This window comes from Mytilus galloprovincialis, chromosome 1, assembly GCF_965363235.1.
Source record: "Mytilus galloprovincialis chromosome 1, xbMytGall1.hap1.1, whole genome shotgun sequence".
In the NCBI taxonomy this organism is placed as follows: domain Eukaryota; kingdom Metazoa; phylum Mollusca; class Bivalvia; order Mytilida; family Mytilidae; genus Mytilus; species Mytilus galloprovincialis.
Window position 1 is genome coordinate 33,674,763 of NC_134838.1, and position 23,922 is coordinate 33,698,684.

The 23,922-nt window shown below is 34.5% G+C and overlaps 1 protein-coding gene and 2 long non-coding RNA genes across 3 annotated transcripts; all 3 read left to right on the top strand.

Annotated features, from left to right (window-relative positions):
- The first annotated feature begins 254 nt into the window (after nt 1-254).
- LOC143072113 (uncharacterized) lies at nt 255-5,023 on the top strand. The gene is made up of 4 exons (XM_076246918.1): nt 255-408; nt 2,094-2,259; nt 3,259-3,377; nt 4,380-5,023. The coding sequence occupies exons 1-4, from the start codon at nt 354-356 to the stop codon at nt 4,748-4,750; spliced, it is 711 nt and encodes a 236-aa protein (XP_076103033.1). The 5' UTR covers nt 255-353; the 3' UTR covers nt 4,751-5,023.
- Nucleotides 5,024-9,063: 4,040 nt separating this feature from the next.
- On the top strand, nt 9,064-17,825 carry LOC143072122 (uncharacterized). Its single transcript, XR_012977054.1, has 4 exons — nt 9,064-9,216; nt 11,292-11,478; nt 12,844-12,986; nt 17,484-17,825. It is a non-coding gene; the product is annotated as an uncharacterized LOC143072122 (long non-coding RNA).
- A 2,883-nt stretch (nt 17,826-20,708) lies between these two features.
- Nucleotides 20,709-23,922, top strand: LOC143072125 (uncharacterized). The gene is made up of 3 exons (XR_012977057.1): nt 20,709-20,820; nt 22,480-22,581; nt 23,226-23,922. It is a non-coding gene; the product is annotated as an uncharacterized LOC143072125 (long non-coding RNA).

Here is a 23,922-nt window from a genome sequence, read left to right on the forward strand (position 1 = left end):
TAATAATTCTATCCGACTATTACAAATGCAGGCTTAATAGAAAAGGAAACTTTATATTCATGCAAATGAGCGGTTGTTTTTGTATAGGTTTATCAATCATTGGTAAAAATGATTCCTCTGTCGTTATAATTGACTATCAAAAATGATCGGGAAAAAATGATTTTAAACACATTAGCTAAGACGAAAGCTCAATCTAAATTAAAATCAAGTTATTATAAACAATAATAACAACAATTTGTAACATCACACACTTCCTTTGTAAATTATGGTTTCCGATGTTCTAAGTTTATTATAAGTCGTTGTATTTTCGGAAAGCCATATTTACTTTGCTGACCATCGTGAATATTCTCAACATGTTTTTGTTCACATTTTTATCCAGGCTTTTGCTAGTTATTATATCCCTTTTAGGTATGTATCTTTTCAGCGTATGCTATTCTTATTATTGAGATAAGATGGAACAGAGACATTTATACTATAGGGTTATTGCATGAATATTGGGAATATTGTCCCGAGTAGAATTTTATATTGCACGAGCTTGTGAGTGCAATGTATGTTCTACGAGGGACAATATTGCCCAATATTCATGCAATAACCCTTTTATTATAAAGCAATATAATACTTGAAAGTAAAAATTGGTTTAAAGTAAGATTTTGTCGTTGATTACGTCATGAATTTTGTGATTTTATCAGAATTTATTGCACGCTAACTTTTTGGTTACTTTCTGTGGAAAATATTATATTGTTATGCAATAAATTCAGATTACTACATGGCATTTTGCATATCGCATGTATTACCAGCCCTAGGTTCAATATCAGTTCAAGAGCCGCAATGGAGAAAAATAACAAATTTTAAATATATTGATCCTTTTACGTGGTTCTCAAATAGAGGTTCAAAGAGTGAAAAGTTCACGGACGTCACGCACGTCGGACCCCAAATGTAGTACATTCGATCTGAAATCTTTTTTATCATATGCCTAAACAATGAAGAAAAAAAGCAGTATGATATATATAGATTAGAACATGGCATTTTTCATATCAGACCCCTAATCAGCCCTAGGTCATGATATCAACCCGAGAGCCGACAGGCTCGAGTGATGATTTTGACCATGGGCTGATAAGGGGTCTGATATGAAAAATGATATGTTATGTTCTTTTTATCATATACTTCAACAGAAGACATAGACAACAAAACTCGGATCAAGTTGAATCAGGGTGGTGTCACATTAACCGTTCATGTGCCTCTTTATAACTTTATGTGCAAGCAATAATCTTTGTCTCATGATTTATTTTTTTTTAAATTCCTACATTATTACATCATCCATAATTTTTCTGGATATTCAGTTTTGGAAAAATACGACTTTACGACAGCGAATTAGATTAGTTTAAACAGTATTTTATTCAAAGAAATTGAATTGGATTGGACAACAGGCTATGTAATCCCACTCCACAACGGTCACTTAGATCTATCAAATTTGCCAAAACGACCCAAAACTTTTTGCATTCTAAATTTTTTCACCGAGCACTTAAAATTCCTTTCCTTTGTTTGCATTCTAACCCATAGTCGGGTTCCAATCATAATTCCACTTATCCTAAAAAGGGCATACGTATATTCATGCACGTGCATGGGCCTTTTGAACTCTTAATTTATATGTTTTTATATGTTTTATAAGCATGGAAATTAAAATATACTATTTTCTGAAAATGCGGGTAAGTGGATTCAGAAGCCAGTATGCTGAACGGAAAAATCGATGGTCACTTCGAAATGAAATATATTTATTACAATATCATTAAAAACTATATATGCATTTGCTCATTTTCAATGGTTGGGAACTACACTGTATGAGTCTTACGTTTTCCTTAGACTCAACTATTTCTCCCTTTTTATATTTTTATTTTGTTGAAGGGTTTTCTTGTTTCAAACATCTCCATGCATCTGAAAACGCTACTTAGGGATAAATAGGCGAATTTTCACTTGGTATAATAAGATGTTCAAAACATTCAACCATAACGACACCTCTTGTGTGATGATTTAAGAAGGGTAGTGATTTAACTTTTAAGAAATTCGAACATTCTTATTTCCATAATTTATTGTAGACCATGTTGATGCCCTCGGATACTACTACTATAACAGAGCTTACTACCTATCCTATCAAAACTACGTGCAATATCGTAACTACTTATATTACCGGAATAGATACTACTCAAACTACTACAATTACTACTACAGTTCCAACAGTGGTAGCAACTCTCTGACATTGAGGTAAGATTATATCTCTTTACTATTTGTACATGTACAATACTACCAATTATTCTTACCAATATATAAAAATAACATGTGGTATGATTGCCAATGAGACAACTCTCCACAAGAGACCAAAATGACATAGAAATTAACAACTATAGCTCACCGTACGGCCTTCAACAATGAACAAATCCCAAAATGCATAGTTAGCTATAAAAGGTGCTGATGAATGATGTGATTAATGATTTTAACTGGTTATTATAAAACAATCGTACGGTGGGTTTCTTTGAAATGGAAGATAATGAGAGAGCATTTCTGGTCTTTTATTATAGCTTGCTGTAATGTGGTATAGGTTTTGATCATTGTTGAAAGCCGTACGGTGACACATAGTTGCTAGAATCTAAATCATGTGGTCTCTGACGGAGAGTTGTGTCAAGGATAATCATACCACATCTTATCATTATTATAATTTATTCTATACAAGGATATGTGTTCCAAGTAGAATATTCATGTTATGCTATAATGATTATAATCTATTCCTTTAGTTGAATTCGTTTAATGCAAAGATTCCACAAAGAAATACAAACCGAAAGAACTATAGATACTAGTTTGACAGAGCTGTAACAGTTCCATTTTCGTTTATATTAGGGATTCACAATTGACTATAATATAAGTTAGGTACTAGTATATGTTTTTCCATATGCATATATATATAAACAAACACAATGCTCTATGGTCGGGTTGTTGTCTCTCCTTGACACATTCCTCATTTCCATTCTCAATCTTATTTGCAAATTTTCTATCATTGCTGTTAATTACTTAAAACTAATTTTTGTTTATAAATTATTTTATATTTAATATTAGTTCATTATGAATGTATTGCTATACTCTTTTTATTTGATATTTTGATTTCATTTTATACTAAAGCTGCACCCTGATGTTTTACGTTTGGATGCTTTTTGTGCCTTAATTACATATTTCCTTTCATTCATATTTTATATTCAAATTTATGTTCAGAGACAAGTTCAACGTCGGAGTAACAGGTGGACTTATTGGCGCATTGGTTGGTGCTGTTCTTTTTGTTGTTCTTATTGCATGTGTTTGTTACCGTCGAAGAAAGAGGTCAGCTATAACAGGTTAGTATCCATGATGATATTGTCGTCATTTTTCACATGAATAAGTGCAAACAAGACAGTTTAAAAGCTGATATAATAAATAAAATCGCGAACAAAAGAAATCAAAGTATCAAGAGAAAAATTCCAGACACCAAAAATTACAAGAATAATATATATGTAATTACTTGTTAAATTATCAAGCATATTTTTGTTGGAACAAAAGTCAGTCACACTTCTCACGAAAAAAAATTATAGGAAAAAAGTTAGTATTTCATGTATTGGTTTAATTTTTAAATAGTAAGTTCTCCTATACGTATTACTTGATAATTAAACAACGCCTGTTTGATTGTCTGAAGCAAGATTTTGACAGCCAAATGTATAATTTAATTAAATGTTCAAGTAATAAATGTATTTTATTTTATCTGATACCATTAGAGACGACATCAAAAGTTCAATGTAGGATAAAAAAAACTTAATTCACATAGTTTTTTCACTGACCCCCAACCCCCCTCTTAACTTAATTTGGGAAAAATTGATTGACCAATAGGAATGTATGTAAAAATCGATTTTAGATATACAAAACTTGCAGAGGTTTACCCCCCCCCCCCCCCTTCCCCCACCCTCTAACTATTTGATTTAAGTTTTTTTTTTATCCTACATCAATCTTTTGATGTCGTCCCTAACAAACAAGCACTTTAAATATATTAGCTTAAAATGGTTTATATCTTGTGGTAGTAACCGAACCAACCATTCTTCACTCTTAATCATTTATGCCCCTAATTAAACGGAGAAGCAAAATCACATAAATTTTAATGTCTTTGGTTTGACACAACGGGATGCGAACCCAAGACTTCCTGCACTCGAGTCGAGCACACTATCACGAGACCATTGATGTAATCTACCCAAAACATTTATTGTACATTTGAAGTATCGATGTTTTCAAGATAAATTAAATCCTCAAACAATAAAACCTGATGCATTCAATATTATAATTTTTATGCCATAATGTGTATTATTTTAAAGATGGTATCACAAACAGTGCGATACGATACGATGCCAATGAATTGCAAAGTGAGGTGCAGAACGAAACACTTGCTGTACCAGATCACGTGACCATCGCTGCTGACGGAGAATCCCGTAATGAAACACTTGCTGCAACAGATCACATGACCACCGTTGCTGACGGAGAATTCCATAATGAACCACGTGATACATCAGATCACGCGACCAACGCTCCTGGCGTAGAATTCCACAATGAAACAGCTGATTCCTCCTATCCAGAAGCAGTAGCTTTTGACGAAATAGACCACATTAAACTAAATGATACAACAAATCATGCTGTCACGTCATCTGATGGTCTGGTTTTGAATGAAAGAGACAATGAACTCGAATAATGCGACTGAGTCAACACCAAAAACAGACGAAACAAAAGAATATTGAAACCAGAAACTGCTGTACACAATTTAAATCCAACAAAAAGGGATAATGTCGATTTGACGTGCGCCGCTAGCTTGGTGAACAACAAACAATACTAAAAGAAAGAATAAATGGTTCAAGAGAATTTGCTTGCCATACTTGTTCTAAACTTTATTATTATGTACCTTGTCAATAAACGTTCATTTGAAATTGAATGTATATAAGGCGTTAATATAAAATATTGATATGTGTTTTCTATGTTACTTGTTATGTGGCAGCACCGTAACACCGAATATTGGATAAAAATGAGATATAACAACAATACAAAATAACAATACGATACCACATAATATTATCTAACAAAAATACATTGTTTTACCGAATTTCAACTCATTAAACAACTGCTACATTGCAGGTACCTATGATGGCTCCGAATCTGAATACCCTTCCGGCTCACTCGATATCACACCCAATGTGTTTGATGCGGTTCGTGTTGTTCGGTCTATAGTTTTCTATGTATTGTTTTGTTAATTTGTTGGCATTCTCGATGTGATGATTTCGATTTAAAAGAACACAACCAAGAACAATCCGTTGAATACAAGAGGGTAGAAAAGGTGGGGAGGGTCGGAGGAGTTTAGACTAGAGAGATATTAAAGGGCCCACGAAGACAACAGTAATTTATAACAAGGATTTTGATAAAAAAAAAAAAAAAAAAAAAAAATAGAGAATAACAGGCGAAATAAAAAAAAACCAGAGAAAATGACCTTAGAAATGAAATCATCATACTACACTTAACTTTAATATGATTAAACACACTTTTTTTATAGAGGTTACTTATGTGTAAAAAGTAAAATCACAAAAAAACTGAACTGAAAATTGTAAAAGGAAAGTCCCTACTCAAATGGCATAGTCAAAAGCTCAAACACATCAAACGATTGGATAACAACTGTCATATTCCTGACTTTTATATAAAATGGGGGATAAATAGTTATCAAAGGTACCAGGATTATAATTTAATACGCCAGACGCGCGTTTCGTCTACACAAGACTCACCAGTGACGCTTATATTAAAAAAAAGACAAGGGAGTTAATTGGTGCATGCACCAAATTTTTCGGCCGGAAATATGGAGTTTTTTGGTGTAAAAAAAGTGCAAAGTGTTATATATAAACAATCTGTATATTGAGATGACTTTAATTCTTAATTTCCAGAACTGTTCGAAAATCAAATATTTTTAAAGTGCAGTTGATGAAATGGAATATCATCTAATTCATTTCCAAGACTTGATTTTGAAACTCGTGACTATCAAAGTTGCATCTACTAACAAAACATTTGTATTCCTCATCTCATATATGGACTTAAACGCAGCCTTTCATCTCATTTACTCATCCATGAAATTTATGTCAGGATGACATATTTTTAAGAACCCTAGATTCTGACTATATCGGACGCATCTACTGACAAAATATTATTTCTCTACGAGTTGTATCTCAAATATGGACATTAGTGGAATGTAGGTCAGGATAACATTAATTTTATCAGGACCCCTTGGTTATCAAGACGCATCTATGAACAAAATCTCAAAAAAGAAGAAAAAGAACATTCATTGCTATAAATATTTGACATCTTCTTATATAAAAATTAATAATAAAAAAAAATGTATTTATTTCAATAACCTGAAAATAAAGATCCGCAGAAACTCATGTAAAAATCTCAAACCCATATCATAAAATGGACCGGCTTAGTGCCGGCCAATAATAAAACCTGGTTTTAAGCTAGCTAAACCTCTCACGTGTATGACAGTCGCATCAAATTCCATTATATTGACAACGATGTGTGAACAAAAATGGTCGATTAACTTATAAACTGAACTGTGATTGTAAGACAGCGGCCCATGCAAGAATTCTCAACCAAAACATTTGTTATTTGTTTCTTTCAATTTCAGTTGTCTTAAAACCCCTGAATACAATTTATGGGTGTCATTCATTAATATGTCACAGTGAAATAGAAATAGTGTTTAAAAGTTTATACGAAAGCAGTTTCGGCAACATGGTTTTTCGAAGTGTCAACAAAGGAAAAACGTCAAATAGACCAATCACATTCAAGTATTTGAAGATATGCAAAACACATATGAATAAAAACAACCAGATGACTTCCACCAGTATGTTCTTATTATTCGATACAATATTCTAAGGCTATTTTTCTATTCAAAATCGATTTGCTAAAGAAGAATCGCTTATATGAAGCCACTGAAACAATGGATCTTAATCATAGGCACGTTTTTCTGTCCATGGGAGGTCAATTTTCACCGCATTAGCACAAAAAGGCTAGATGTCCGGCGACAACTATTTCAAATATCATAGATATATATATAAAAGTTTTAAAAGCAAAAAAAAAAAAAAAAACAGACAGTAAAGAATTGAAATTTTGCCACCTTTTGACTATAGCATCTCTGTAAATATACACGGTTTTCTTAAAATATAAAACTTTCAAAATCCTCACCAGAAAAAACAAATCTTCCAGTGTTGGACGGCAAATCCTTGGCATAACGCCCCCTATCAAAGGTCGAGCACAGGAACTTGTTTCTATCCATGGGGAGGTCGATTTTCACCGCATTAGCATAAAAAGGCTATATGTGCGGCGACAGCTATTTCAAATATCATATATATAAAAGTTTTAAAAACAAAAAAAAACCAGACAGTAAAGAATTGAAATTTTGCCATCTTTTGACTATAACATCTCTGTAAATAGACACGGTTTTCTTAAAATATAAAACTTTCAAAATCCTCACCAGATAAAAACAAGCCTTCTAGTGTTGGACGGCAAATCCTTGGCATAACGCTCCCTACCAAAGGTCGGACGGGAAAACCTCACTGGGTACACTCAAGCCACCCCTTTTTTCCCCAGTGTCAGACGGAAAAAATCCCACCAGGTACACTTGAATTATAAGTGTCGGACGTCGGACGGAAAAATCATCAAAAGTAACATTCAAGCCACAAGTGTCGGAGTCCGACGCGGATATCAGCTACAGGAACACTCAAGTCCCTCAGTATCGAATGGAAAAATGATCAGCAGGTTCAACATTCAATAAGCCGGAGGGGGATTCTAAGCATGTATTACAGCCCAATAGCCGGACGGAAAATCATCAGCACGTACATTCAAGTCCCCCACTGTCGGACGGAAACTGTCTTAGCGTGCACGATTATTTTATTTATAAAATTGAGAATGGAAATGGGGAATGTGTCAAAGAGACAACAACCCGACCAAATAAAAAACAACAGCAGAGGGTCACCAACAGGTCTTCAATGTAGCGAGAAATTGTTGTTATTGGCTTTGAACCAGCTGTCAGTAACTGCGCGTACTCTCAAATCTCCTTGTATTTCTGTCGTAAGGGATGTGATTGAAGTTAACTGCCACGCCCACTCTGTGTTTGTTTTATAGTTTGTTCATATGTTGTACTGTAACACAACTACCCCAGCTGGTTAGGGGAGGATTGGGCACCTCCTAACATTTTTAATCCCGCCACATTCTTTATGTGCCTGTCCAATGTAAGTAGCATGTAATTTTGTGGTTGTCGTTTGTTGCTGTATAAATATTTTTTTTTTGTTCATTATTTTGTACATAAATCTGGTCAATAGTTTTCTCGTTTGAATTGTTTTACATTTGTCATTTCGGGGCCTTTTATAGCTGACTATGCGGGTATGGATTTTTATTCATTATCGAAGGCCGTAAGGTGACATTTAGTTGTAAATGTCACGGTCATTCGGTCTCTTGTGGAGAGTTGTCTCGTTGACAATCATACCATTTTTTTTAATTTTTATATTAGAAGGTACGCTTTAGCCTCCTACTCTCGAACGAAAAACATAGTTATAACAATACTCAACTGGTGTCTGACGGGAAAATCTTCTGCAGGTATACTCAAGCCTTCAAGTTTCGGAAGCAAAATATCCTCCGCAGGTACCCGAAAACTCGTCCCTTGTGTCGCACATTTGAGAAATGGTAAAAAAATGTATTTATCTTGTAAACTTATTCATTTTAAAGAGGGATTTTTCTATGTACTTTGATGTTTTAAGAGCGATATGGGAAAACATCAAAATGAGGTGACATCAAAAGGGGTTTTATTTCGTGAAACCTGTTTTATTATGTGCTATCATAGTGTACATTTGTACGAATACGGAAGCTGGACATGTAATTTTCTATTAAGTACAAAGATAGGTTTTAATGTACGGAAATACACTTAGGTTATTCTACTTTGTAATTATTCATCAATTATTAATATGTACAAACAATACAAATGAACCTTCCTATTTCCAATTTCCGACGAAGGATTCGTTGACGGATATTTACATAAAACGCAAATATATTTAGTTATCTTATTTGCATTACATAAGATGAAGCCATTTTTGCTGTCATCAAGTTTACTGTCTTTCATCATTGTTCTCTTAGGTATGTATTTGTTTTCATACATTATCGACTTTAATTTCAAGGGAATTTCCTTATTCAAGATAAATTTTATTTACCAATTACAAAATCCAAATGATGACAAAATTTGATGGTTATTTTTCTTTTTCTGTATACAAGTATATACACACACAATGACTGTTGATAAACTTGGGATTAATCCGTTTGAGCAAAAAAAAAAGTCGTTTTTGCGCAACACACCATTAGTGCCAATTCTAGTTTTACGTTTGTGCCACTGATTTTTAAAATACAAAGTATCATTTGTACCTAACAAAAAGTATACGATTGCGCCAATTGAAACAAAAGGACTTTCCTCTTTTTCTTTCATTATATATATGTTAGGTAAATAGTGGCAATTCGGATAACACTAGTCTCCGGAACCGTATCTCTTATGTCCATGTGATATTTTCAGAAAATTTACGGATTATAAAAAATATAATAGGGACCATTAGAGTTACGGCTCCGAAGCTAGCATAACACATGAATGTTCAATTTGGAAATGAATCTTCAGTATTCAATCAAAGACATTTTACGTTCGCAACCAAGAATCATAAAACCATTTTTGAATCAACTTACGAAAGCAAAGTGTTGATCTTTACGATTGCAACTTCACGTAAAAAGTTCTGATACTCTTATTGACTTATTAACTGAGTGGTGTAGAGTTGCTTTCTATCTCTGAAAATGGATTATCTGATACTCTTCAAAATTAAATAACTCAGAAACTATAACTTTTGGTGTATACTACCCTTTCGTTTTATTTTTTATTTATAGTAAGTTTTGATTTTGAGATTTAATTATCAAAAGAAAAATCACAAAAATACTGAACTCCGAGGAAAATTAAAAACGAAAAGTCCCTTATCAAATCGAAAAATCAAAAGCTCAAACACACCAATCGAATTGACAACAACTGTCGCATTTCTGGCTCGGCACTGGCATCTTCATATGTTGAAAATGGTGGATAAAAACATGGTTTCATAGCTAGCTAAACCTCTAACGTGTATGACAGTCGCATACAATTTCATTATTTTGACAGCGATGTGTGAACAAAAAACCAGACATAAATGGTAAAAACGTAAAAAATATTGGTACTGCAGTCAAAATAGTGTTATAATCTTAATAAAGATGAAAACAAAACAAAATAGTAACAAGGAAACATAAAAGGCATATAGACAAAGCAAAAATGAAAGACAAGAATACAAAAAAAAATACCATACTAGCACAATGACGGGATGAATTATTACAGAGCCACATGATTTGTACCAAAGAAACATAACAAGGCATATAGACAAAGCACATTAGCAAAAAGACCAGAATACAAACATTATACCATAGAACAATAACACAAAGACGTGATGTATTAAGTAAATACAAAAATTATACCATAGAACAATAACACAAAGACGTGATGCGTAAATAAAAAGTCACGTCAAATGGATATCACCAAAACAGACTTAACATATGAAAACAACAGTTTATTCTTTTATACGTCTGAAGTATTTTTTTCAATTAACCTTCATTAGTCAGGCTCAAAACCAAAAATGCAAAAGCCGAATGATATAAGAGTACCGAAATACGTGAATAGGCGCAATACCAGAAGGGACATAGAATAATAGCCATATCCATCTGAGGTCAACACGAGTGCGTTGGATCCCCGTTTTTTTTAACTCTATTATAGTTGTATATTAATTTTTTTATGCAGTTTTGTTCTTTACTACTTGAAAGTTTCGTGATCTTCTAGTTAGAGTCTTGCGATTTTCAAGTTGCAGTTTTGTATTTTCATTTTCATAATTTTGAATTTTCTAGTTGTTATTTTGCAATTTTGTGATTTCAGTGTTTTATATATTTTTTTAATTTGATAGTAGGCATTTTGTTATTTTCTAGTTGTAATTATGAGTTTTGTAGTTTTAATTCTGTTATAATTATTCTAGTCGTTGTTTTTTATTTCAACATTGTAATTTTGTGATTTTGTCTTTGTAGTTTTTTGATTCCAAATTCGTAAATTTGTAATTTTGCATATGCATTTTTTGTGATTTCAATGTTGCTAATTTGTCATTTTCTAGTTGTAGGATATTCCGAGTCGTACAGATACTACAGATCTTATTACTCGTATAGATCTTACAGATCCTATAGATCTTACAGATCCTATAGATCTTACAGATCCTACAGATCGTACAGATCCTTCAGATATAGCTCTTACCGGTCCTATTATAATTATGGGGACTACAGTTATGATTCTTCTTCAAACACGTACGTAGACTCTAATAATTGTTTAACAGTTACCTTACTTAATGTCTGTGCCTATATGCATAAAGCTACTTAAGTTAAGGTTTGTTCCAAACGGACAGATTTGTATGCCCTATTTATGGGCATTATGTTGTCTAATCTGTGCGTCCGTTCGTCGGTCCGTTCGTTCGTCCGTCTGTCCCGCTTCAGGTTAAAGTTTTCGGTCGAGGTAGTTTTTGATGAAGTTTGAACTTGAAACTTAGTTCACATGTTCCCTATGACACATCTTTCTAATTTTAATGCCAAATTAGAGATGTAACCCTATTTTCACGATCCATTGAAGATAGAAAATGATATTGCGGATGGGGCATCCGTGTACTGGGGACACATTCTTGTTCTGCATGTCCTACGATAAATGAGTACTACGATTGGTCTTAACTTGAATAGCTTTATGTATAATGTCCCTGACTATAGCTATGGCTTACTGTTTTATTTACACACACACCCTCACGCCCTTTTATTTTTATACACAAGATTAATTATGGGACATTGAACCTTCTTTTGTTATCAAAAAGGGAAAGGTGATTATAGTCGTTTCGGAAATAAAGTTTATCGACATGCTGTAGGTATTCCTATGTGAACCAACTGCGCCCCTATCAGACTAGTTCATGTATGGTAATTAAGCAAAAACTAACCACAGTAAAGACCAGTCTTATTTATATTTCATTGTAAGTTTAATAATACTTACTGTAACCTTGATGATGGTTTTGCTCTAAATAATCAACACAGGAAATTTCCCTTGGCGAACTTACTTAAAATAAATCTAATATTTACAGCATTAGTTTTTCTAAATTTAGATAATTTAGTTTTCACACGGGAATCATAACAGCAATCTACGATAAAAGAGACTTTGTTCGCTCCCTTTCGTTAATTCTACTCTTTTTGACTAATCCTTAAATGGTATCAATTAAAAACGTCATATTGTTTTTTAACGATATAAACAGTGATTTTGATAAAATAAAAAACACTTTATATGTATAACGATACAATATACTTGGTTTGTATATTTCTGTTTTCAGGGACAAGGGTTAACTTAATGGCAGGTGAAGTAATTTGCGACCTGGTTGATTTGTTCTGTTTACAGAAACAAGGGTTTAAGAGCAGGTGGATTAATAGGCGAGCTGATTGATTCATTCTATTTTCAATGACAAGGGTTTAATATCAATTGAAGTAATTTGCGACCTGGTTAGTTTCTTTGATTTCCGGGACAAGGGTTAAATGGTAGGTTGAGTAATTGGAAGCTTGGTTGGTATATTTCTGTTTTCAAGACAAAAGGTTTAAGAGCAGGTGAAATAATTGACGACCCAATTTCTAAATTTCTGTTTTCAGGAACGCGGGTATAATAGTAGGTGGAGTGATTGGTGGCCTGTTTGGTATATGTCTGTTCATATTTTGTATTGTTTATTGTCGCGCCAAATGCAGGACGAGGACGAGAAGAGCAGTATTTGCAACAACCGGTATTTCAACTATAGGTAGGTATTTATTTCACAATTATATCAAAAACAAATTAAATGATTCAGGAACATTTGCTAGTCGACACGCTCTAAATTGTCGGCTCCTGACATGTGGCAGACACATAAAAAAACTCGACCTTCTACTCATATGAAACAGTGGCATATAGTACAACATTAGAACAAACTGTTAAAACAGTTATAAAGAGGGGTGAAAGATACAAAGGGACAGTCAAACTCATAGATTGAAAATAAACTGACAACGTGGCTAAACATAAAATGACAATAGTACACAAAACACAACATAGAAAAATTAAGACTGAAGCAACACGAACCCAACCAAAAACTGGGGTGATCTCAGGTGCATTGACTCATCAGATTGTGACAAAGTACAAAAATGTAAAGCATAAAGACAAAAGACACAAAGAACTGACCTGAGAGTACTCACAGTTACTGAAAGCTAGTTGTTCAAAGCTCTTTCACATAGTAACCATTTATTGCATACAGTTAGAATAATATGCTTTTTGCAGGTGCAAGTGAATTGACACTCTGTCTCTTGCCACAAAACCACGAACAATAAACTTGTCTGGTGTTTCTTAGGTAACATTTTTTGAGATTAACCTTCTGAACTTTCAAATGATAAATGCCCTTTTTCTGATGAGTTTTTGGCGTCAGCTCTGTGAATATTTATGGTCTAATGACTTCTGAGATCCTCGTGATTTGCACAAAGTCAAATCATAAGTACCGCTATTTATTATAAGTTATAAATATGTCACTTTTTTAAAACACGACGAGAATATGCCATCTAGAAAGGACCTTCTTTGAGTTTTAAAAAATAAAAATTTGATGATTATTTAATTATATTTTTCCAATCAATTTGCAGAATTAAATTAGCCCCCAAAAAGAACCTGGCTTCTCTATATATTTTCGAAACTGTGTCATTGCTGACCTAATTTTGAATTGACTCAAGATAATTAAAAAAATTCTCAGTTTTAAATTGATTCCTAGAACATTAGTCATGGATCTGTTATAATAAAATTTTGCCAAAGAAAAGTTTTTAGATGTTATAGTAAAATTATGAATTGCCAAATAGACAAAATGTTAATATAATATATCTCTTTTCTCCATTCCCTACGTCAAGGAAAACGTAAATTGAAAAGAAAAAACTTCGATTAAGATGGTACCCAACACCTTCACTAAAATTAATTTGGCTCGTTTATTTTTCATAAAATTTTGAGAAAGTATTTACTTTGACAAAAATATAAAAATTTCTAAAAATTTTAACCAACCAATTTATCAACAACAAATGGACGTTTTTAACGACCTTGACTGGCTATACAGCCCTTGCACGGTCGGTAATTTTTCAGAAAAATTACACTGGTTATATAGCAGTTTGACAAACACTACTTTTGATCATTGAGGAGCTTAAGCCCCAGTCCCACTAGACCACGATCGCACCACGCTCACCGCGATCTAAAATAAATTTAGGTCGTGGTGAGGTCGCGGTATGAGCGGCATGAAAATGTAAATTTTCGTTGCTTTCACGATGCTACTACGTCCTCTCTACGCTTGTACAAAGATCCCGCTACGATTATACCACGTTCTCAACGCGCTTATTCTGCGACCTCACTACGCTTATCAAGATCTTTCTACGCTCTTCACGTTCTCACTACGACCATACCACGAGTTATCCGATTGCAACACGATCTTACTGCGATTATTACACGTTCTTAGCACGATTATACTACGTTCATAGCGCGATCTTACTACGTTCTCAGCAATAACGTCAACATCGTGTTCCATATCAATACAGTTCAATTCCTTCTATTTCTGATTAAATCGTAGATTTCTCGGAAACAATACAGTCATGCCACCAAAATCTACCAGAACACGTGGGCATAGTGGTAGGAGTTGATGTAGAGGCAGAGGGAGCAAAGTAACGAATCCTGATCAAGCAGAGATGTCGGACCGACCAATCCAACCTAAATTACAACCTATTGCTGGTCCATGAAGCTCAATGACGATATGTTAGTGAACGATAGCAGAGATGACATAGATGTATCAATATATATAGGAAGATATGGTATGAGTGCCAATGAGACAACTCTCCATCCAAGTAACAATTTATAAAAGTAAACCATCATAGGCCAAGGTACGGCCTTCAACACGGAGCCTTGGCTCACACCAATCAGCACGTTATAAAGCACCCAAAATATTACTAGTGTTTAAATGGGAAAACCAACGGTCTAATCTATATAAAAATGAGAAGCATGGTTGAGCCGTTAGAGCAAATGGATAATTACATTCAAACAAACAAAATCTAGGGAGCTTTTTTATATATTTTATGTGAAAATGACAATGAGAATGATGGTCGTAGTGTGAACGTAGTCAGGTCGTAAGAAGAGCGTGATGAGGACGGCAAGGGCGTGCTAGAATCGTACTATGGTCTTGAACAGCGTGGTATTGTCGTAGTGGAAGCGTAGTTGGGTCGCAGTGAGAACGTGATGATCGTAATGAGGTCGTGATAACGTCGCTGTGCGATCGTAGCGCAGTCTCTCCGAATAGAATCACGCTTTCGCTACGCTCTCGCTACGATTGTACAGCGACCTTTGCGATCTTACTACGATCTTAGTGCGCTTTCACTACGCTTCTACTACGACCTGATTTCGCCACGACAGCACCACGATTGTTTTGAATATGTTCAAAGTTGACCACGCTCTTCACGATCTTGAAGACCTCACCACGACCGTAATACGACCTTACTGCGATCTACACGATCGCACTACGATCATCAAAATTTTCATTTTTTTCACAGATCGTAGTGCGATCGTGGCCTAGTGGGACTAGGGTATTAATGTATAAACCCCAGTCCCACTAGGCCACGATCGCACTACGATCTGTGAAAAAAATGCAAATTTTGATGATCGTAGTGCGATCTTGTAGATCGCAGTAAGGTCGTATCACGGTCGTGGTGAGGTCTTCAAGATCGTGAAGAGCGTGGCCAACTTTGAACATGTTCAAAACAATCGTGGTGCGGTCGTGGCGAAATCAGGTCGTAGTACATGTAAAAGCGTAGTAAGATCGCAAAGGTCGCTGTACAATCGTACCGAGAGCGTAGCGAAAGCGTGATTCTATTCGGAGAGACTGCGCTACGATCGCACAGCGACGTTATCACGACCTCACTACGACAATCACGTTCTCACTGCGACCCAATTACGCTTCCACTACGACTATACCACGCTGTTCAAGACCATAGTACGATTCTAGCACGCCCTTGTCGTCCTCATCACGCTCTTCTTACGACCTGACTACGTTCACACTACGACCATCATTCTAATTGTCATTTTCACATAAAATATATAAAAAAGCTCCCTAGATTTTGTTTGTTTGAATGTAATTATCCATTTGCTCTAACGGCTCAACCATGCTTCTCGTTTTTATATGGATTAATTAGACCGTTGGTTTTCCCGTTTAATTGGTTTAACACTAGTAATATTTTGGGTCCTTTATAGCGTGCTGATTGAAGTGAGCCAAGGCTCCGTGTTGAAGGCCGTACCTTGGCCTTAAATGGTTTACTTTTATAAATTATTGCTTGGATGGAGAGTTGTCTCATTGGCACTCATACCACATCTTCCTATATATATTGATACATCTATGTCATCTCTGCTATCGTTCACTAAAATATCGTCATTGAGCTATATGGACCAACAATAGGTTGTAATTTAGGTTGGATTGGTCGGTCCGACATCTCTGCTTCATCAGGATTCGTTACTTTGCTCCCTCTGCCTCTACATCAACTCCTACCACCGTGTTCTGGTAGATTTTTGTGGCATGACTGTATTGTTTCCAAGAAATCTACGATTTAATCAGAAATAGAAGGAATTGAACTGTATTGATATGGAACACGATGTTGACGTTATTGCTGAGAACGTAGTAAGATCGCGCTATGAACGTAGTATAGTATAATCGTGATAAGAACGTGTTATAATCGCAGTAAGATCGTGTTGTAATCGGATAACTCGTGGTATGGTCGTAGTGAGAACGTGAAGAGCGTAGAAAGATCTTGATAAGCGTAAAGAGGTCGCAGAATAAGCGCGATGAGAACGTGGTATAATCGTAGCGGGATCTTTGTAGAAGCGTAGAGTGAACGTAGTAACATCGTGAAAGCAACGAAAATTTACATTTTCATGCCGTTCATACCGCGACCTCACCACAATCTAAATTTATTTTAGATCGCGGTGAGCGTGGTGCGATCGTGGTCTAGTGGGACTGGGGCTTTAACAACACAGTGTACTTAAAACGTTTAGCTGATTTTACAGAGTTATCTCCCTTAATAAACATGCATGCAATAATATAAAAAGACTCAATTCTTATAATGTTTCTCGATTCTACCTGTTATCTGTTTGGTATCAGTCTTTATTTAGAAAAAAAAAACAAAATCAATTATTTTTCAAATATAACAACATTTTTGCTAGCACTTCAGAAATTATTGACATTCATCTTTTCCCTTTTTTTCAGGAAGTCCAATAATACATCCTGCAGCCCCAGCTTACGATGGAGCGGCATATCAACCAGAAGGAGACGTAAACTTTAACTACCCGCCACCACCATACGAAGCTGTCGCCACAAACAATATATACCAAAGTAACGTTGAAAATGTCGATTCAACTAGTAAAGTGGATTTAGTCAACAATGAAGTTAAACCACAGTGATCAAAATTAGAAGGTCCTAGAGAAAGATATAAATGAATATGCTCTTGTGTGTTCGGGAGAATATATTTTACATTGAAACAAACTATTTGCTGAACTTTGATAGGGTGTTACTATGTAATATTTTATTTAATTAAAATTATTTATAATACACCAAGGGCAAAACATGGAAGTATGGAAGCAAAAATGTGTCAGAGACAACAACCCGACCAAAGAGCAGGAAACGGCCCATAGCCTCCACTGGGTCTTCAACAAAGCGAGATAATCCTGTATCTGGAGGCGGGCTTCAGCTGGCCCCTAAACAAAAATATGTATTAGTTCAGAGAAAATGGACATCAAGCTAAGCACCAAAACATTTAAATAAACCAAATTAAAAAAAAAACATACAAGAAAAACAATGGTAAGAGGTTTCTGACTTGGGAACAGGTGCAAAAATACGGCGGGATTAACCAAGTTTTGTAAGATCTCAACACTCCCATATACCTCTACCCAACAAACACACATCAATACGCACAGAAGAATTCGGTTTAAAAGAAGTCCGAGTCCGATGTCCGTTGTCAGAATAGATAGCAGAAGAAACTAAGCAAAATGACAATGAAAGCTTAAATTAACAAAGGACTTCTTGTAGTTACTCCGATCCCATACCGGCTCCAGACCTCAATTAAACAGATTTAAAGATTATGTCTTCATCATATGAAAATCAAGCACAATTCCTGCCGTTAGTTATTTAGTATCATACCATTACTAGATATGCGAACAGAACATAACCCGTATCATACAAACAACTGGTTTTAGAACAAATATGTTGATTTCTTATGCAAAGACCCTATGAGTGAATCAATATTTATTTAATAAATGCCATCTTAATTATCTGAACAGTATCGTCACTACAAAAATGTATATCCCTTCTGAATAAGTCTATTTAAACGTATGGTTAGCTTTAGAGGTGGATGATGACATTTGTTTGCTTTGTATAGAATATCACCATAAAAGGTTGGGTGTGTATAAGAGTTTGGACGTCGATTTATATTTACAGATGACGTCCTTGTAACGATGATAAAAATTTAGTGAATGTATTGACAAGTCTGTAGTATCGTAAGTCCTGATGCCATATTGTTTTTAGTCATACCCAATTTCTTTCGTTAAAATCAAATGCGTTGTTACACACACGAGCGATTCGAACAAGTTTAGATATATAAACACCATAAGATGGTGATAAACTAAAAGAAACGTCACCATCTTAAAATGGATAATGAAAAATAGGAAATAAAAAATCATCTCTTTTATCGTAAATGTTGGTATAGGCATCACATGAAAAAAATAGATATCAAGATCTAGGATATTTGAATTTCACGTAACATTGTATAATACTTGTTGTAATCTTCATTAATAAATACGGTTTAAACTAAGATCTAGGAAGGGGAAATGTTCGTTGTTCGTATTAGCTTGATTTAAAGTCGGGTTTTTGTTTAAGGTAGTGTGTGGTCAAATATGTAAACTAAGTGCACATGATCATTATGAAGTAAACTTTTATGCTTGTTTACCATTGAATTAGACTCATAATCGTTGTACTTCCCATGTGTGAAAATGACTGGTGCCACTAGCGGAGCAGAATATGTTAATCATTCTGGACAACATGAAATCAACTCTTGTTTTTTATGCCCCACCTACGATAGTAGAGGGGCATTATGTTTTCTGGTCTGTGCGTCCGTTCGTCCGTCCGTTCGTTCGTTCGTCCGTTCGTCCTTGTTTTTTATGCCCCACCTACGATAGTAGAGGGGCATTATGTTTTATGGTCTGTACGTCCGTTCGTTCGTTCGTCCGTCTGTCCCGCTTCAGGTTAAAGTTTTTGGTCAAGGTAGTTTTTGATGAAGTTGAAGTCCAATCGACTTCAAACTTAGTATACATGTTCCCTATGATATGATCTTTTTATAATTTTAATGCCAAATTAGAGGGTTTACCCCAATTTTACGGTCCACTGAACATAGAAAATGATAGTGCGAGTGGGGCATTCGTGTACTGGGGACACATTCTTGTTTGGGGTTCATTTTAGTAAGTCTTTTGTTTCTATGTAGTGTTTAAGCACTGTGGTCTAGTTTCATGTTTTGCGTTGGCGTTGTCTGATTATGTAAACTTTTTAATGACCCTTTGGCATCATCTTCCTCTTTTTTTCTTCGGGTTTTGGCATATATTGATGCGTTCATGCAACATATGGTAATGTGAAGGTGCAAGTCTTGTTATATTTTGTTCGTATATTCTGCTGACACATCACTGTCACATATTAAGGGAGGATTGAGCGCTCACATGCATGGTCAGCCCCACCACATTTATTATGTGTCTGTTTCAAGTTACAAATGTACTAATAAAACGGAATGTTGGATTGGTAATTGTTGAAGGCGAAACGGTATTCTATATATAGTTGTTCCATTTACGTTCTTGGTCTCTGGTGGATGGTTTTTCATAGGAATCGTACGACATCTCTTAAGTTTTATACTATAGTAATCCTTAACACGGCATGAATACACAGTCAACCTTGTGTAAGACACAGAACAACATTATATATGCATGTACTTAACCGTCATAAGTTAAGCAATCATGCATTGCTGCTTGTTTTCATTGTGAAAGTAACGAATGTATGGATTTAAGTGTTAGCTAACTTAAATTCTTCTAACCGAAGCTATCAAAGACAATCTGAACAAAAATACTAGTATCTTTAATCTAATTGATAGAACAATAATCATATAGGCTTGTCTTCTTTTCGTTTAGTGTATAGTTAGATATAGTTCCCCTAACAAACGCCAAAACTACTTCCGTTACGAAGACAATTATCATTTAGGTTTTGACTTAAACACGCTGTTTGGCCTAAACTCATCACGTTTTTAGTTTATCAACTATGTCTACCATAGTCGTCTGTCAGTCTCAGTATTTAAACAATTATTTGACTGACACTAACATGACAAAGTACATTTGATATTCATTTCTCATCACGAGTACCGCATGTACAGTATAAATAAATGTTAACCAACAACGGATATAAATACTAGACTTATAACGTCAACATTTAACTTAACTTCTGTCACTTTTCCTTTTCACAATATCAACATCCGTTTTATTTTACATCTTATAGGACTGCTTTCAAATTCTAAGTAAGTATACATTTTATTTTTTAAGCAAACAAACAACAACAAAAACAAACAATTAAGACATTTAATACGTTGTAACTAAAAAAAAAAGGTTCATGCTCATAATAAGGACTTTATTGATCCGATCACGACACTGAAAGAATACACAAGCCAGAGTCTAAGCTTGATTTGCTATATGATATAAAAACTAAACTGACGAAAAAAGGTCATTTATTCAAAATCATAAAATGCAAAAAATACAGTTTGCAAATAAAACATTTGACATAAAAGTTCATATTTAATATGAAATAATAATACATAATTAATACGAAATTACATCAACTAATATCATGTCAATTGAATAAATGACAAAGAATAGCAAAGATGGGGAGAAATATCTGCCACAAATCCACTCTTAGGCTGAAAGAGTTCATGCTCATAATTAAGACTTTATTGATCAGATCACGACACTGAAAGAATCTTTATGTAGTGTATAATATTTTATATGAAGTCTCAGATTTCAATCGTGTTATAAGTTTGTAGTATTGGACTACGGACTTTTACCATTGTAACTCATTTGCAGTAAAAATCATTGTGTCAGAAACTCTGTTGATGGGCTGTCTTCATAAGCAGTTATAGTACTTTAGCCTTAAAATAAGAAGATGTGGTGTGTTTGCCAATGAGACAAGTCTCCTTCCACCAGAGTCCAAAAGACGTAGAAGTTAACAACGTTAGGTCATCTGCAAAAATGAACAAAACATATACTACGTTGTCGGCTTTAGAAGGCCCCGAAATTAATAATTTCAAAAATGTCAAACGAGAAAACGAACAAAACAATGAACAAAAACAAATATGATATACAGCAATACACGACAAGCTTGCTTCAGTGATTGCAAACATTATTTACTTAATATTGGATAATTTTAAACTTTAAACCTATAGAAATGAACCTGTATGTGTGCTTTAATGGTCCATAATATGATCTAATATCGGTATAATATGTATTTTTTTGGTAAATGATTGCTCATCTCCTAAGTGCCTGTTGTCAATTATATATGTTGATCAAATTAAAAGGATGAAGTTACTGTGCTAAAATCTTGAGTGGTTGTCATTATTTAAATCTAATTTTTGAAGGAGGCGTTAGGAATAAGGTGTTAAATATTTTTTCTAGTTAAGTTTATATCATTAGTTCTCATTAGAATGTATGGAGTAATTATAATCTGAATGGACACTTTAGCAGCTGTATAAAAATCTAAATTATTCAACTGTGATAAATTTCACAAACAAATCTTACAACCTAATTTGATCGTATGTTTACCGAATTGTTTATGACTTAGTCGAAAGATTTTATATGAAACTGATCGCTGTTACTTTTTCAAAAATCAATGCTTTTTATGCCCCACATACGATAAAAGAGAGGAATTATGTTTTATGGTCTGTGCGTTCGCTCGTCCGTCCGTCCGTCTGTCCCGCTTCAGGTTAAAGTTTTTGGTCAAGGTAGTTTTTGATAAATTTGAAGTCCCATCAACTTGAAACTTAGTACACGTGTTCCCTATGTTATGATATTTCTAATTTTAATGCTAAATTAGAGTTTATGCTCTTATTTCACTGTCCACTGAATATAGAAAGTGAAAGTGCGAGTGGGGCATCCATACTATGGACACCTTCTTATTTTTTTTTTAGATCTAGTTAGGAATGAAATGGGAAACGGTTGTTGTTGCTGTAGCGATCCAGTAAACGAGGAAGATGCATTCATGAAACAGAGGAACTTCGTTATAGACAGCAGTAAGACGTCATATAAATAGGACTGAAATTCTTTTAAAATTTATGCAAACGTTGAATTTATATTGATTGAACAAAAATCAAAAGGGACAGTTTTTATGGGCTGGAACCGCTTATTTTCATTTACTTTTAACAGGGATGCTGAAAGCAAAAAGTATGAAAGTAAAGGATGTTAAAGTGCAGAAACACACGATATGTGATCAAAAACAAATACTAGTAAAAAATATTTCAAGTTGTCGATTCTACTAAAATCGGCATACTATGTTCAATCATTTATAATCATCAAGCGTTATTTGTAAGGACAAATCCCTGCATTTTGTTCGATGGGGTTTCGATATAGTTCTACGCATGTGTTTGCATATGTTTGAATAAGGATTTGACTTCTCTTACATTTTAGCCTCGTGCACTAACTCAAAGCACCAATTGTAGATTGTTGCCGTTAAATGTATTTCTTCCAATGAATCGACGATTCCTCTGCTTTTTGACTGTTATTCCTCGAGGGTATGACCAGTTTAGTAGGCAATACTTTGTCACTGGCATGGAAATGTGGACATCGTCGAGCATAGCTTTGATCTCTTGTCCGAGTTTGGCTTTACTTGAGACCATTATAAGATTGATTAAAGAATAGATCATGTTTGTCTTTTCAGAAATTTTTACTTTGGGTAAATACGGAAAGCAGGAAACTACAGAAGCACAAAATGATCCAGAAAAGAATAGGAAATTTGAAAGTTTCAAAGATTCAAAACCTGACAAAAACAGTAATGTAAAAAGTATGAAGAAACACAGTTTTCGGAAGTCTAAAATGGGCAGTTCAAGAAGAGTGAAACCAAACAGAGAATTTATACGAACATGTTCTATGGAGGAATTTTGTGAAAGTGTATCAAAATATTAATGTTTCTCGTTGACAAGTGGCATAAAACAACCATATCAGATTCATTTTCTGTAATTATTCAACATGACATGACTTGTATTAATAGTGTTTTGTAAAATCAATTTGCTTTTAATGTTTTTAATGTGCACTGTATGTGTTTAAGGAATATTTGTGTGGGCATTGGTATCTCTAAATCAGCTATAGATTTGCGAATATCTGCTTATACACGTTTATATTAGATCTATTAGAATTAAATGATTTTAAAACAAGAGGCTGTCAGAGAGACAGCAAACCACATTTTCCTGCGGAGGTCAAACCCTGAACAGTTGAGCAAGACTTTCGTAGACACAAAATTTAAGCTTCAAACAGCTTTGAATTTAAATTCAGATTGAATATTTGATACAGCATGGGTTTGTCCGTCCATTACGTGGTCAACATGTCGGACATTGAATCAATAAAAATGCTTCCACCAA

Excerpts from the sequence above, each read along its gene's own strand:
- LOC143072113 (XM_076246918.1), top strand. The coding sequence starts at position 354 with ATGTTTTTGTTCACATTTTTATCCAGGCTTTTGCTAGTTATTATATCC. Across the intron at positions 409-2,093 it reads AGTTATTATATCCCTTTTAG|ACCATGTTGATGCCCTCGGA; the intron begins GTATGTATCTTT and ends AATTTATTGTAG. Across the intron at positions 2,260-3,258 it reads AGCAACTCTCTGACATTGAG|AGACAAGTTCAACGTCGGAG; the intron begins GTAAGATTATAT and ends ATTTATGTTCAG.